This window comes from Phlebotomus argentipes, unplaced genomic scaffold (genome assembly GCF_947086385.1).
Source record: "Phlebotomus argentipes unplaced genomic scaffold, Phlebotomus argentipes genome assembly scaffold_18, whole genome shotgun sequence".
Lineage (NCBI taxonomy): Eukaryota > Metazoa > Arthropoda > Insecta > Diptera > Psychodidae > Phlebotomus > Phlebotomus argentipes.
The window spans coordinates 16,010,900-16,027,754 of record NW_026776177.1 but is presented as its reverse complement, the minus strand read 5'-3'; the positions used below and the strand labels follow the sequence as shown (position 1 = coordinate 16,027,754).

At 40.7% G+C, this 16,855-nt stretch overlaps 1 protein-coding gene across 2 annotated transcripts; it reads left to right on the top strand.

Annotated features, from left to right (window-relative positions):
- The first annotated feature begins 320 nt into the window (after window positions 1-320).
- On the top strand, window positions 321-14,004 carry LOC132260241 (apoptosis-resistant E3 ubiquitin protein ligase 1). 2 transcript variants are annotated; one of them, XM_059758238.1, is made up of 9 exons: window positions 321-612; window positions 7,877-8,033; window positions 9,330-10,318; window positions 10,848-10,984; window positions 11,542-11,616; window positions 11,685-12,317; window positions 12,376-12,699; window positions 12,767-12,961; window positions 13,035-14,004. In XM_059758238.1, exons 1-9 carry the CDS (start codon window positions 423-425, stop codon window positions 13,203-13,205), a joined length of 2,871 nt encoding a protein of 956 aa, XP_059614221.1. In that variant the 5' UTR covers window positions 321-422; the 3' UTR covers window positions 13,206-14,004. The 2 variants fall into 2 exon arrangements, with proteins under 2 accessions (XP_059614221.1, XP_059614222.1); XM_059758239.1 differs by lacking the exon at window positions 321-612 and adding an exon at window positions 1,822-2,748 and having other exon boundaries at window positions 13,035-14,002.
- Window positions 14,005-16,855: the final 2,851 nt, after the last annotated feature.

Below are 16,855 nucleotides of genomic sequence, written 5' to 3'. Positions count from 1 at the left end.
CGAAAGAAGTGTAATAAGATTTTCAGAAAGTCCAATTTCATATTCCACGAATCAAAATGCAATCAATTTTTTCCGTTAGTAGAAGAAAAAGAATTGAGCTTTCCACACTGCATAAGCTTCTCGTAAGCAGTGAAAGCACGGCAAATTGAAGAAATTTCTCCAGTACACAAACCATTTGGAGAAAAGTCTCGCGTGCTTGAAAGCTCTGCTCACTGGAATGCACTGGAAGTTGTTGTTATTCCAATGAGCACTCTCTGTCTCACTTTTACATCCAGTGTGAATAACACATTCGCAGATGACAATTCAGCAAATCATTTGCCACTGATAAGACTCGATGTGTTTATATCTGTTGTGAGAGACAATCTTTAAACTGCATAAATTGAGAGTGGTTGTGTGATAAAATGCAAGAGTGATAAGATATTATGATAATACGGTGCATGAAGATTTGCTGTGCAATTCTCCTGAGTTTCCTCTTCACTTTCTCACTGGGCAAGTTCGTCTTGTGTCTGTGGGACAAACTCTATACCACGGATGGGGATCTGGCCCTGGACGTGGACACCTGGCTCGAGCAGAACCACTTGGGACAGTACAAGGAGCTCTTCCGCCAGAAAGGTGAGTCACCCCGTGAGCTTTTCCTCGTCACTTGTCATCACCCTCAAATGTGTCCCGAGAATCCTTCCGACTTCACCGAGATTCCGTCTCAGGATAAGTGTGCGGTGGACTAATTAGATATCCATTAGAGTCACGCCAGAATGTAATTTGCAATTATGAGGGCACGGCTGAACAGAAAAAAAGTAGTCACTCACGGAATCCGACAGGTTGGTGGCCCTGGGAAAGGGTATGAGGATAGTTCCGTTCAATTTGCAAAACAATGAAAATGTATGTATCACTTGGCAGAAATTCATGTGAAAAAAGAGTAAAGTGAGCAAATCATAATTTTGTCTCACAGTGGGAGAGAAGGTGGCTTTTTGGTGGAGGAAAAAGTCTGCACGAAAGAGGAGAAAGTCAGAAAGTTCTGCTGCAAAAATTCCCTAAAGGGCCATTCATTTTAATAGTCTCACACAGAACAGAGACCAAGATGTGCCATTCTTCTTCAATAATTATGTGCATCGGAGTATACGAACGATGTTATAGTATAGAAATTCAGAAATAAGATTCTATAAGCTTTTTTTAATTCCTGACATGCTTTAGCTTTTTAACCTATTAAAACTTTGTTGGATTTTTTGGCACAAATTATTTCCTAACAAAGCAATATTTGTCTGTGGTCTTGAAAATGATAAGACTCTTATCCGGACTGTCCCAATACACAATATTGGTGGATTAAAGCACCCCAATTACGTAAGTGAGCAATGGGAGAAATGCTGAATTGAGTGCACATTACACATGATTGATAATCCCCTTTGTAGCGTCCTACGCTGAGGGGAGGAAATCAATTGACCACCGCGAAAGCTCATGCGCATGGGAAATGTTGACATGGAATGCTCGCAGCTCGAATGTAGAGGGAGAAGAGTGATTTATTTTGGCGGAGCTGAGATGAGCGATTGTGGATTATTCCACAAGCAGTCTTATCAAGACGTTCTCACGATAAGCTTCAAATGAGAACATCGTGCTCATATTGTCCAAACAGTGACACAGAAATAACGTCCGATAAACACGTTGCGCGTCTTTCTTTTTCCCGCCAGTCACAGGCTGGGGAGGTAGGCTGGGGAACCTCAGAGTCCCACTCGATACGTGCACGAAGCACTTTGTCTCAGTCGTGAGACATTGCTCTTTAGCTACGGATGAACATTCCCCCTTAGCAGTTGTTCCGTTCTCAATTCGTTTACATCACATTCCTCCACGCCCCCCTTTCCGAGACAGAACACCCGCGATTCACCTCTCAATTGTGTGTCTCTTTGCCTTTGTTCGTGACGAATTTCTTGCTTTTCTGTCCCGCGTGTTTCCGGGACTTTTTCCCATCACCCATTTCCTTAGTGTTTTTCTTGCGGAACGCAATCAAACGATTTCCAGCAAAACTCAATTATGTGATAGAAGACAAAGGGTCATCACGCGAAGCAAAAATATGTGCTTGTATTGACAAGAAGTGTGAGGAACACTGTGTTTTCCCTCTCAATATGGTAAAAAGCTTTATTGTCCTCTTTGTTGTGAGGTGAAGAGCTTTTGTCGTGACACTCGAAAGCTTACACAAGAGCCAAAGCACCGAGCCATTCCCAGTGTGTCTCTACAGGGAGCCAGAAGACGCGAACGTTCTCCCTGCTTTTCATTCACTTAAAGTGAAATAAATTCTCGTCACACGACATTCAATTTAACATCTTTTGTGGTGATATCATTAACACTTTTTAACTAACATTTCGCGTGAAATCGTGTAAATAAATTTCCCCACTTCAAAAGCCATCAGCCAGCCGCCAACGTCACTTCCCAATTCGCGTAGTTTGCAGTTGGGTATAAACGACTTAAGATCAATTACTAAATATGCTCAATAATAATATAAATTCGAAATAGACAAATAAATAAATAGTGCCGTGATTCTCACCATATCATACAAGAACGAAATTCAACAGAATAAGACATCGAAAATCGTTTATTTTCCTAATGAGTTACTGACGCCGTTCACGAAGGGAAAATATCCTTTGTAATCCCATCCATTTTTGATCAACCTGTGACAAGTGTGACAAGCAAACGAAATGGATTCTGAAATAAATTCCATCGGAATGACAATGATGAGAAATTCAATTTCATCTTCATCAGGTACGTTTAAGTTTATCTAACTTTCTGCTTCTTTGTGTCGAATTGCATAAGGATCGTGTTGGTAAACTTTTCAAAAGTCTGCGTCAAGAACAATTAAACATTATAATTTAAAAGAAAATGATTTTTATTGAAACTCTTTGTGTGTTCGCCAGGCTATAATTGACCTTTTTGCTTAGAAGAGTTCTTGCAGATAAAAATCTGCCTTTATTTCCAGTTAAGGTCAGATTCCAGATTATATAATCCGAGATAAATGTCCACTTTGCTAAATCCCCAGCTGAAATTACGCAATGGGGTTATGAAAAGGTTGCCACGAAAAAACATCATAATTAATGATGATGCGAAAATGTCTGAGATGCATGAATCAAGTGAAGCTTTTTGCGGCATTTCGGTTGTGATACATATGGTGAATATCCATTTTATGTTCAAAAATTCCATTTACTCTCTCCCCACCCTCCCGATGGTGAAGTTGAAATCGCTTCCACACCCACATTGGCCTCTTTCTCGCCCGAGGGTGGCAAAATTGCAAATTTCAGCACTTTTTCTGGAGGCCATTTAGATTCACTGAATGTACAGCAAAGGCGGCCAGGAAACACTATCAATCAGAGAGTGGATTCTTGCCTGACGAAATTCTTGGCTCGTGTTCGTGCTATGCAGTCCCCATTGTTGGCGTCAAAAAAGTCCTTTCTTTGCCACTCCTTCCACTTCACCATGTCAAAGAGCATTGCAACGGAAAAGCACACTGCAGGAGATAGCACGGCTGGAAAAAGTGTCGCATTATGCATATTGTGCAGTCGGGAAACTTACATAATTACTTGGCTGTATGGCTTTTGCTTGTATATATTTGGCCAAATAACGAGAAATGGAGCTGTAAACAGTGGTAATTCCATTATCTGAATTACTCTAATAAATCCAATTTAATTATTAAGCTGCATTTCACGCCAGGAACACGATACCATTCCTTGTTCCAGCATCCCACACAAAAAAAATGATAACTAATGGGCAGAGCATATGAACTAAACAATAATGTGACTGTGTTACTTTCAAATGTATTTATGGGCACCACCTGAAACTAAAATGGAACTTATTTATGAGGCCGCTGCCACACAATAGGACACAGTTCTGAAAATTTATGTCGTGGAAACACACGAATTTCTGTTTACATTGCAAACTACATCTAAACTCACAAATCCTCAATCATATTTCCAAATGTTTCAAATTCATTCGCAAAACACGCTCTAAATCGTTTTCATAAATACTCTTTTTGTGCGCACGTCAGCAGAATATGAAAGCACTCTTCTTATCTCTCACTTTGCTAGGACAATTGATCACAAGAGGTGAATAGTTTTGGTCAATATTGCGATCAATGAATAATGATTACATTGTATTATGCCGAAGTGATAATGAGAATAAATACAAGAAGATGCTTATCAATTTCAGACTCTATCATAAAATAAATCACAATTTACTTTGTGTAATAAATTGTCACCATGATATTAGCAGGGAAAGATAACAAATCTAACACAAATTCCAGCAAAAATGTTGACAAACATTTGAGGATTTTCAAACTAGAACTAGAGTAACTCTACCCAATAATTTGAAAAATTTTTATGTGCGTAATTTAGACATAAAATAATTAGAGCAACGTGTTCTTATCATTCGTCTTCCGCTGGAATGAAACAGTTAGTCCACATGGAACGTTATGCCTCAAATTAAGTATTCCCTCTAAAGTGTCACATCTTCCAGAGACAATTAGCGAAACAACTTTATAGACATCTTATCTCCCTGAAGATAGTATAGAACTTCTGATAGCCATTTGTTTCAGCACTGAGTGTCAAAAACCGAGAGGTGCAATATTTCGTAGGTTTATAAGGAAAAATGATCTCATTCTCAGAATAGAGACACTTATAAAGTTCAATTGAAAAATCTCACGTGCGTTTGAAGTGTTCAACAACAAATGCTTCAAACCGATCCGCTTTTTTCCGTACCATAAATTTCAATTGATTTAGACATAAGATTTATTGTGGGATTGTTTCGGTGCTGTTTGAGATAAATTTTTGACATGTTTCAAGTATTGCAAGTAATTTTCTTTCCAAAGACGCATATTTGCTTTAAATTTTGTTATAAATTAGCCATATATATGATCAACAGAGTCTTATTGCTTCAAATTTGCATATATTCCACCATCGCCTTGCCTCGCAATGTCATTTCATACGTCCGAAAGTGGAAAGAAAAAAAATGAGGACATTCCCTTTTGCTCAGTTCAAATTTCTAAGTCAAATACAATGTTTTATCATGCGTATCCTAACTCTCGTTGTGAAGTTATTTATTTTATGGTAATTTTATCTGTCTCTCGTGATCTTATTTTTCCCTCGGGTTTCCTTTTCCCTCTCAAACTTCGTACTTTTATTTCACATGATTAAACGCTTTTAGTTTTCACAGAAAGTTGTGGAAACTTTCCCCGGGCAAACTTTACACCATCCCATCGAAAAGTCAGAGATTATCCCTTGGCAGTGGAGAAAGATAAATTGGCTATTATTGCTGTATAATTATTTGATGATTCAATTGCAAATGGTGTCTTCTCGATGGTTTATGTATGCTATGTGTGTACACAGATCTGTCTCCTTTTGCCTAGTAGCCTCGTGGGAGTCTCATTGCCGAGGATGTCGTGTGTGAAAAATTTATCGGAATAATTGCCCTTGAAGGGTGTTTCTGTGCGGAAGAAGTACTGATGGAAAATGTAGATATCCACGACAACTTTTTCCACCTGTAAATAATTAAAGCCGAGTAATTCTCAATGACATTGTCTCACGGACCATATGGTGTGCTTCTCCACGTGGAAAAGTTCATGAGCCATTTTCCTGTCGCTGCGAGTAATTTATTAATGGGACAACTCCTGACTTTTCACGTAATCAAACAACATTTTCTTGCAAAGTCCTAAGCACAAGTGAGCTTATGTATTTTCTCCTTGAATTGTTGTGGGGAATTTTCAAGGGAGTGTATTATTAACAGTGGCAATTTGGCGTGGTTACTAAGTGCGCGGCACACAGAGAAACTAATATCTCAGAATTATTGTAAACTTTTGCGTCAGGAATTATTATTAAATTGATTTGGGACTTTGGTTTTGATTGCCGCAATCAACGCTGAAACTTCAGAGAGAGAGAGTGAGAGAGTTGAAGAAACACCCTTCATCACGGTGAAGTTGTCTTGAGCAGGAAACAAATTGAAATTTGCAATTTAGACGATTTTCTTGTAGCACTTGTGAGGCGAAATAAAGCCAGAAGGTATTTTCCTCCATGTACTCATTAAGTTGTATACTGTTGACTTTCGCTCAACACGAAACACCAGAGCGGTAAAGCTCAGCGTTGATTGTGTATTGTATGTAAGTGTTGCAAAGTGTGGAGCTCGGAAAGCTTCTCGCAATTAATCAAATTAAGCATAGCCAGTAGGCAAGAACTATCGTGAGATAATGGAATGGCTAAATAAGCTCCTGCTCCGTTTGTGTGACTGTCTGGAAAATTTGGGCCATCCTCTTCCATATGCAAATCCATCCAGCTGCTGCGTCTGTTTGCTCTGATACCGAGATACAACTCAAATTGCGAGACACACGTCGAATCACTTGCGATTACACAAAACCTGCAGATTTACTTATTTCTCCACACGGCGAGACCACGGCACTTTTAGCCTCGTCATCTCTGTTCTGGGTATTGTTTGGATTCGCTCTTTTACTTCTTCCTCGCCAAATTATTAATTTACACACACGCCTCGCATTGCCCACCATGACAACAAAGCCAACGCCGAGGCTCCACACAGCCGAGATGGGAGGCACAAGACTGCGAGAAAATTGAAGCGGAAGGAAGATGGATATTCAAGGATTCAGCCGTCACGAGCCCGGATTTTCGTGTTTGAGGAAAATATTGCGTGTTGAGAATTTTTTTCCCACACTCCTTCCATCACCATCGTATTCAAGTGAATCGAAATCCATTTGCTTAATAACAATAAAACAACAGAAGCATCGGCTTTTATAGCTCGCGATCCTTTCCACCACATAAGCTTGGAATGTGTAGTGGGCGAGGGTGGTTTTCTGCAATTTCTCAATTTGAGAGCGACTGAAGGAAAATGTAGCGGATACTCACTCTCATGCAATGTTAACCATGATTCATTATACAATTGCTTAGGAACGTCGAGAATTTGTGTACTTTTCAAAGTGATTAACATAAAAATCCTCTGCAATTTAAAATCTTATTTTTATATTTAGACTAGACGATTAAATTGAGAAATGCTTTATAAATTAAAGAGAAAGAGGTTGGAAGTTGAGTGCATTGCAGAATTGTATTTTAATCTCCAAATACAATTTTATCCACAACATCTAAATTTTAAAATATAAATTTTCAACTAAGCACTCAATATTTGACATGTATGCAAACAAAAATAACTATTCAAACCTAGTGTGCATGAAAAAGAAACCGCAGTATTAATTGATTTTTCCATTTGATACGCCCTATCGCATAAGGATTCGAAATAACCCTCTCATAGTGAATAACATTTAAAAGTCAAATGTCAGGGTGGGTGTGGACTTTCCACCCCAGCCCATCGAGGCAGCACGAAGAGTTTATTGACAAACTCACCGTCATTATTTTCTCGTCAGGGAATCTCTCGCATTTTTTCCCGCGAGGTGTTTTTCCACTGAGAAAGTGGAGCAGATTTTAGATGGGATTTATGGCATATTGTCTGCGATATTTCACTCCATGGTGCATCATTTAATTTTCATTTGGAGCCCCCGTGGCACCGTGATGGGGATTACATGGGTTTGGTGTGCGAATTGGCGCGAAAGAATGCAAATATTGGTTCGCAGAGAAATTTATTCCTCAAATTGGATACATTAATATTCGAGTGAGATGGGGCCATTGAAAGGGAAATTGTGGCAATTCATTTTCATGTGCCATCGATAAACTATGTTATGCACAAGTTTGGGCACTGTTTGCTGTGCAGCATGCGAGGTGATGCACCCAAAAACACTATATGGGCAGAGTGCCGTGAATGGGACACATTTATGCCAATTCGCCCTAAAGCCCAATTGGAAATCAATACAACAGTGGAGTTTATTTAATTCCCTTGTATAACCCCACAGGAATATCATCGTTGTCGAGCTGTGGTGACCCAGATCGACTGCCTGAATTGCCGCCGGGCGATGAGAAAAGATTGCAGAGAGCTGCATTGAGTTTGCAGCAAAAATTAATACTGAGGGAATGGCTGAAGGAGCACAGGCTCCAGCATCACTATTCGAGGTATGTGTCACTAACTCAATAAGCCCCATCCCCATCACCCTTGGGTGACTTTCAATAAAAGGCCTCTCCCATCAGTGTCAGAATAGTCTATAACATCCAAGGCATGAAAAACAGCCATTGCAAGTGTTCGTCGTAATGAATTTTCCGGGCAATTAGTGGCCATAATGGTCTTTTTTCACTTCCCCATCGAACAAGTTTGTTCCATTTAGAGTGAAAATCCACACAGTCGTTACAGACATCTCACTCGCCGCAACTTTCTTCCTGACCACCGAATGTGTTGGGGGAAAATCGATAATTATTGATGAAGTGGCGATACAATTGCACGACTTTGCCATTACTTCTCCAAAGAGAGCAAGAAAGAAAATTTCTCCCAAGACTTTTATCCCCCAACCCACACACTACTGAACATGCTTTTGCCACCAATCATGGTGCTTGAGCACTCTGATTCGAGAAACGATGTGTTTCATTGCCTCAAGAGCTCACACACGGATTTCCAATGCAGCACTGAGAGAATAATTATGGCTGATATCCAATGCTTAGGATATTCTTCACAAAGAACTGAACATGTACATTTTCACATCTTCACGATAATGCTGAATGATTCAAATGTTGAAAAGTCCAAGATACACCTCCTCCAATTGCTCACAGCGAATAATCCTTGATAAGACTTGAATTATTTCAATATTTACTACAAGATGATATATTGGGCTTTAGCCGTCTTATCAAATCAACCATAAGTGAGTGAATAATTCTCTTGCAGGTGTGAAATTCCACTCGGACGGATTTATGCAAATCTAGAAGATTTCTATTTTTCTCTTACAATTTGACCAAAACTTTTCAGCAAACCCTTTATTTTATTTGCATTTTTAGCGTGAATTGTGATGTCAGAATCTTATGTAAAGACTTGCAAGAGAAACTAGATTTGCTCGAGAAATTTCAAAATAATTTTCAAACCCCAGGAAATTGTTCTGTTTCTGAAAGTTATCCCTACAAATTTCTACTTCGTCGAGTAATGTAGTCACACAAGTCTATAATATCTTGAGATTAAGGCAAATTCGCGTAAATTGTGCAATTTAACGAGTAAAACATCTCTATTCCCAATCTACCGCAACAACACTAATGGGCTCATTTAGCAGGGTGCCTTTATGGGTAGAGTGTGAAATTTACAGCACTTTTAGTACTTAAATTAATAATCTTTAATCAAGATTTTCAAATGTTCCACCAGCTCTGGTCGTGAAATGCGAGGGTGGAGAAAAAATGCTAATTTTGACCTGAATTTACTTAATTTCCTCGTAGATTGGTGGCCATCGAGGTGGTGTCACTCGAAGATGTTTACTGGCTGGAGGATCCGCGTGCTCGGCAAGTCCTGGGCAAGGATTGGTCAGTGTGGTCAGGAGCCCGTCAGAGTCTGCCGACGTCAAAGTCTCAGCTGGAGACATTGAAGGCCAACCTGTGGTCGACTGTTGTTAAATCGTCACAGCATCAGGATGCCTGGACGTGGGGCGGGATGCTAGTTGTGTCTGTGTCTGTCGCGGGCCTTGTCACGCTGGCAGCGATGACGCAGCCCTCATTGGCTCCAGAAGCACGGCACTCCCTTCTGCAGTACGTGACGGGGAAGTACCTCCTGCCGGCCAACTGCAAGGTCCAGTTTGACTGGAGTGATCCTCACGTTGTTGGTGGCACCATGTGCTTCACCGTGCGCTTCTACCAGCGCAACGGACAGCCCTATCCCATCTGCGACACGGATCAGTTCTTTGTGGAAGTGTGCCAGGGCACGAGGAAGGTAGTGACACTCAACTCATTAGGCGGCACAGATCCCAACAACGCTAACATCGCCAAAGTCAAGTTCACCGTTCGTACTGCTGGACAGTACAAGATCTCCGTTCTCATTGGCTCTAGCCACATTGCCGGCAGTCCCTTTCTCAAAACCTTCATCCCCGGAAAGATGGACGCCCGACGATCACGACTCATCAGACCAGCCAACACAGTCGTGTGCTCTGCCGGCGCTCCAACTCTTTTGCACATTGAACCTCGCGATGAGTTTGGGAATGCTTGCGTCTTTGGACCAGACGACGATCCCGTGCGAGGATACAAGATCGACCTATTTGATCTCAATGGTCAGCCGGCCGAGAAACTAATCAGTGCCCTAACTATGGCCTATGACAAAGTCAATTCACGCGTCACCGTCACGGCGCTCTTCCCGGAGCCTATCTGTCTAAAAGCAATATTCCACTATGAGGACCAGAGATTGCCCAACGGGGACTTCGATATCATTGTGCTGAGCAGTAAGTATAATGCACAAAGTTCACTTTAAAAATTCAATAGACTCGCAAATATGATAACATTCAAAATTGACTCATTCAACGCATCCAACACATCATTTTGGTGTGCATATTAAGCGGATTCATTACTGAATCACTTCTAAATGCATATTCGCTAATGAACCTTAATTTGGCACAGATTTCATTGCTAATGTGTTTTTATTAAAAAAAAAAAACATTTCATCATACTGAATTCGACCATGAAGCTTTACAGTTTCAACAATAAATAAAAAAAATTTTGACCCTAAACAAAACTTTTCGATAATCACAGTTCAGTGTGTAATTCAACGAAATTAAGATATACTTATTAGATCAAAAATACTATAATTTTTCTTCAATTCACCTAAATATCCGCTTAAATGAAAGTTATTGCCCAAATATGACTTTCAATCTAAATAAGGGCAGAATCAGTTTAATTCTGACGCAATAAAAGTAAAGTTTGCGCTGAATTGAGGGATAGTAAAATTGATTTTCGATTATCACCCACTTTCAGGCAGCGATACAACCCTCGTGCACAAAAACATTGCGTCCAGGAAGCACAATATCTGCTACGAAGCGAAATTAATAAGTATTTACGGGCAAATTAAGACAAAACCACGCAAAGTCTTGTGCTACGTTGGACCAAAACAAGTGAGTATTTCCTAACAAATTTTCAGCTAAATATATTTGAAGCCCATTTCATGTTATATATCTGCGCGGATTAATTTTGTGTGGTTGAAGATTAAACGATTAAATGCGATTTTGGCGTTTCCTCTCGTGGTTTTCCTCGCAAATGAACACCGTAATGATATTTCCATGCAATTTATCTCAGTATGGTATAGAAAAAGCTTAGTTGCATTTCTGCTCGGCAAATGGCAAGACTTTTTCGACAAAAGCTACAACATTTTGTTCACTATTTGGTCCATAACTGAAAACTTGTGCATACACCAAGTTAAGATACAAGCTTTCACTTCAACATACAACATTGAAGCTAACAACCAATATAATGTTGCGAGCTTATAATGTATTGAGAATTCTAAGAAAACTCATTTCCTCGGTGAATTAATTTTTCACCCACAATAGAAAGCATTTTGGATAGTTTTCACTCCAACAAGTTTCACCATCGTCCAGTCATTGTGTCTTTCATGTCTGTTATATTGAAGATGACTATGCGAAAGTCAATACATTTCTCCAAAACTTCTTTTCAGATCACAATTAAGGAATTGATTTTGAAATTCATCCCCAAAAGAATTGCCACTTTCCGTCTCTGTCCATCAACTAAGGTGAGTGTATTTGAGATAAATTACTTCCTGCTGTTCATTCTAAAAAGTTTCTTTTTCTCATGTTGCAGTTCCATTTCTTACCCACAACTACTGGGCAAAACCACGGATCGGTCTTTATCATTGACGATGGATCACAGCCAAGAATCGAATTGGCATCGCGCGATAGGAATGTCATTGCAGCCACATTCACCCATTTTCTCTTGAAGAACATTGGTGGTTCTGAGACGTTCAAGGATAAGCAGGACTTCTTCTACCATGAAGTACGCAAATTCCACTCTCACTATTATCACGAGAAACTAGCTCTCAAGGTGCAGCGCGATAAAATCCTCGAGTCCAGCATGAAAGCCACCAAAGGATTCTCCGTTTCGGACTGGTGTGGCAACTTTGAGGTGACATTCCAAGGGGAGCAAGGAATTGACTGGGGCGGTCTGAGACGGGAGTGGTTCGAGTTGATCTGCAGCGCCTTGTTCGATCCCCGCGGAGGACTCTTTTGCGCTTTCCACGACAAACGCCAAGCTCTGGTGCATCCCAATCCCAATCGTCCGGCTCATCTCAAGCTCAAGCACTTTGAATTCGCCGGAAAGGTGGTGGGCAAGTGCCTCTACGAGAGCGCCCTTGGCGGTTCCTACCGTCAGCTGGTGCGTGCCAGGTTTAGCCGTAGCTTCCTAGCTCAGTTGATTGGACTACGAGTTCACTACAAGGTAGATCATATCCTCCAGTGCGTAAGAATCCAAAGTTTAATTGTTTATCTTCTTTTAGTACTTCGAACAGGACGATCCGGATCTCTACTTATCCAAAATCAAGTACATTCTGGACACGGATCTGGATCAAAGCGACAGCCTGGAGTTGTATTTCGTGGAGGAAGTCTATGACTCGTTAGGCCAATTGAGCAAAACAGTGGAATTGATTCCGAATGGTGCCAAAGTTAGAGTGACCAATGCCACAAAGTGTCAATATCTGGATGCCCTAGCACAGCAGCGTCTCTGCAATAATGTACGCGAGGAAGTTGACAGTTTCCTGAAAGGCCTGAATGGGATCATTCCCGACAATTTGCTGAGTATCTTCGACGAGAATGAATTGGAGGTGAGTCAACGATCTATTCTAATGTCTCTCTTTGTCAGATGAATAATAAAATTTTGCAATATTCCAGCTCCTGCTATGTGGAACGGGAGAATACTCAATTGCCGATTTTCGCGCTCATCACATTGTCAACGGCAACTCGGCTGAATTCCGTCGAGTCCTGGGATGGTTCTGGGCTGCAATCAGCAACTGGAATCAAACTGAAATGGCTCGATTGCTCCAGTTCACCACCGGTTGTTCTCAACTGCCACCCGGAGGCTTTCAAGTGAGAGCTTTGCTAAAGTGCAGTTGACAGGCGAACAAAAAGCTCACCAAAGCTCCTTTTTCCATTTCCACAGGAATTGAATCCTCGCTTTCAAATAACAGCCGCACCAACTTTCGGAAACCTCCCAACGGCTCACACGTGCTTCAATCAACTCTGCCTCCCAGATTATGAGAGCTACGAGCACTTCGAGAAGGCCCTGCTCCTGGCCATTAGCGAGGGCACCGAGGGCTTCGGGATGGTGTAGAAATGCTATAGAAATGACTTGACGGAAAATGTTGCCACAGAAATTTTTGGTCCCTTTTTAATGTTTCAAATCGCAAATGAATCGTAGAGTGTATTAACAAAATTTAGGCCTGTAGAATTATTTGCTTTGTTGGAGGAAGACAGCAATTATATTTCCGAGGAGTTTCATGTAGCAATAAATTGCATATAACATATTTTTAAAAATCGTTTAAGCGAGAACAATATAAGAAAAGAAAACTCATTTGAACTGCCTAGAGAAGTAGAAAAGTATTTGCCTTATAAATTTCATAATATAAAGAAAGCAGCAGAGAGTCAGTGAAGAGATAACCCGAGACATTTCATTTATCAGGCAAAACATTCATGAGCAAAGGATTTATTGTAAGGAAGAAATAAAACTAATAGAGGAAGTTGAAATTGTGAAAACCACGAAGATTATTCTCTGTGATATTATCAAGAAGGAAAAAAAAGACAAAACTCACAACAAATACAGAAGAAAATCACTTATTGATGAAAAAATAAACTCTTTCTCGAGCGTTTGAAGAGATTATGGAAAAGAAGAAAAAAAAGATTTTCCCCTCCCCCCATATTGAAGAGAATTAACTATACAATATTAGATTGTAGTGGAATATTTATTGAAAAGATGAGAAATGAAGATGAGAGAGAATTACTCAAATAAAATATTGTTGAATCGCGATAAATGGAATGTGTGTAATTAATTTCACAACAATTCGACACCCCTCAAGGTGGGATGACCGTGTTTACGATTTGAGGCTTTTCCACGAAAAGGCGATCAATAAGCGAATGGTAAAAGCATATTAGAGGGAAAGGGTGCTCTTGGCCCGGCTGAACGAGTTTTAGGTAGCACGACAGGGAAGCGATTCGTAGGATTATCGAGGAGAATCTGAGTGCTATTGAACTCAATTGAGTGCAATTCTTTGAACGCTCGTTCCAAGTTAATGTGAAGAATAAATCGTAATGGTTTCAAAGAGGGCTATGAATACAAAATGCCGACGAAGTTCTATCGACTCACTCTTTCCTGGTCACTTGGAAATCGCGTGATGGTCACCTGGGCTGTCTCACGAGGTCAAGGTTAAACATTGAACTTGCCATTAGTCGGCAGAAGGATCGATTGCACAAGTGTTCCGGCGAAAGCACTTTGGAATTCCTTTTCCCATTGTTGGCAATTTGATTAATTTTCACACAAAATATTGAAGTCACATTCCATCCAGCACAGAGTGCTTTACCACCACCAAAGTGAGGGGGCAATTTGTGAGAAGTCACGCAAGATTCCGAGGAAAAAACAATCACTATGAAAAATGACACAAAAGCTCAACTCAATTGAATTCTAGGAATATTTATTGTACCGAAAATTGAGAGTTTGTACCATTTCCATTTCTCGGAATTGTCTGTTGTTCTCCTGGGAAAATTCTCTTGGGAAAATGGATGCAACCACGCTCGATGTTGGTTGATTTCCCAGAAATATTCGACTTCCATACGCCAGCATGAAAATGTTTGATTTTCCAGGACATTTCTGATAGCAATCACATGGAATCGATGTTCACATCACTGAACATCACCTGCCAACCAATGTTTGGCCCGGCAAAACTTTTGGGGCATTCTGCGCTTCATCCCTTAAAGTGCTCCACGTCTCTTCAGCCCTTCAATTAGTGAGTCACGGAATTAGTTCCAAGAAATGTCTTGTGTTCCTCCCCCACATTCTCGAGACCTCATGCGCCACGGGGGAGAATCACCCCCCGAATGATTCGCATAATCCGCAAAATTTCACCGAACTTCCAGCATCTCTGATGTTGTTTTCTCTATTAATTTCTCTGAAATTTTTAATTTTTCAACCTAAACTTCCGGAAGGCTTTTAATCTCTACTGCAGTGAATAATTCATGGGAAGAAGGTGGAAATTTCTGTTCGACGAAAATCACCCCCAAATTTCGGGACAAAATGCTGTCGAATAGAATTCCAAGAGCAGCAACCCCTCGACATACACCCTTCTCCCGCACATTCATTGGTATTCAAGTTGATGGAAGTGGCTTCACAATTCGATTCGTGCCTGAACGAGAGCGAATTCTGGGAGGGTGTTTGTAGAAGAATCATGCCATTTGCGGTGGTGCGATACTTAGGGAATGTTCTTCTCGATGGGGTGATTTGTTTTTCCTGGTAAAAAGCTCACTTCAATAGTCTGAGTCATCTTCGACACCATCAGACCACACACACAACGAGCTTCCCCGGAAGAAAATTAAATATGCTGAAAGTTGCGATCACAGAGCGTGATTACTGAACCCCATGAGAATTTGCACGCGGAAAACTTATGGCGTGATTCCGTCGAATGTTTCCGATAGTTTCAGTTTAGATAAGAAATGTCAAGTACATATACACAATCATCTGCTCCTTTAGAATTCCACGGCCGCGGAGCTTTGAAAGCTCAACAAAGATGACATCATGTTGACGCATATTTTTGAATTATTCGCTGTAGCCATTTATATTCGTTACAGTTCACCCTTGTATATTGTATACTTTTCTCGCAATAATCTTAAGCTCGCCCTTATATTCTTCTTTAATGCATGAATGAATCATGCTGAGGGTGGAGTAAAATTGTAATGAATGGCAGAATTGGAGAAAGTGCGTGAGAATTTGGCCCCGCATTGGCGTCCGGTCACCTCTCTTGGCATTTTCAATGTTGTTTTTTCACCACGCCGTGCCTAACGATCCTCATTAACCCCTTTCGGGGTGTCACATTGCTGAAGAGGGTTGCTACCTGACTCACCCGACTTGACACAGCGCTTGGCGCCAAGCTCTCGGCTTGAGGTAAAAATTGCGGGCGACAGACTGACTGTTTCACGCCGCATGTACGCCTCTAAGTCGTAAGATACAAAATGACTCAATACGAGTGATATACACCAAAGACTCAGACAATCTGATGAAATTCACGTCAAATTTGAATGAAGTCGCGAAATTTTTAAGAACGCAATGTTCTCTTTGCACTGAATCTTTTTATGTATTCAGACAGTGTGTAAAGAAATACCAAATTGGAGAGCCATATACACAAATCTTGACTTGTTTAATTAAGCAAAGATGAAGTTCAAAATTAAATTTCAGTAAATATTTACGGGAGAGAGGTGCTGAAATGCAATAGAAGAGAACTCAATTAACATCTCTATTCAAGTTCTTAATGAATAGACTCCGGCAAAGGTCACAAAACATTAAATATTCCATCGAGAACAGTATTTGACGCTCTCACAGCATATTTCTCTTTGACTCTATTGAAACATGCAGTCTTTTGGACCCACATCTGTGGCCAGATCATGTCGCAGAAGAGTGAAACTGTCATGAAATCTAATTTTAAGTGGATGGGAAAAGGCATCGCCCTGAATGAATCACTTCACGAATTTATTCACACTTTTCACTGCTTTCCTCCGAAATCCTCTCTCACTCTCTCTCTCTCTCTCTTGTACTCATTTTCCTCTCACACACATTCTGTTTCTCACACACACATGCACTCGCAAAGCGGGGTGTTTTCTCTGTGTTTTCCAAAGAGAAAGAGCGAGAGTGGAAGAGAGCTTTTATGCGTGGAGGCGCCGGGTGATCGAGGGCGATAAAGTGGAGACGCCTGGTACCAGGCAATGCCAATCAGTGCAGGA

What these genes read in the sequence shown, in the direction of transcription:
- LOC132260241 (XM_059758238.1), top strand. Translation starts at nt 423, where the DNA reads ATGATAATACGGTGCATGAAGATTTGCTGTGCAATTCTCCTGAGTTTC. An exon ending in CGATATCATTGTGCTGAGCA is followed by an intron (nt 10,319 to 10,847) that starts GTAAGTATAATG and finishes ACCCACTTTCAG; the next exon opens with GCAGCGATACAACCCTCGTG. An exon ending in GCTACGTTGGACCAAAACAA is followed by an intron (nt 10,985 to 11,541) that starts GTGAGTATTTCC and finishes ACTTCTTTTCAG; the next exon opens with ATCACAATTAAGGAATTGAT.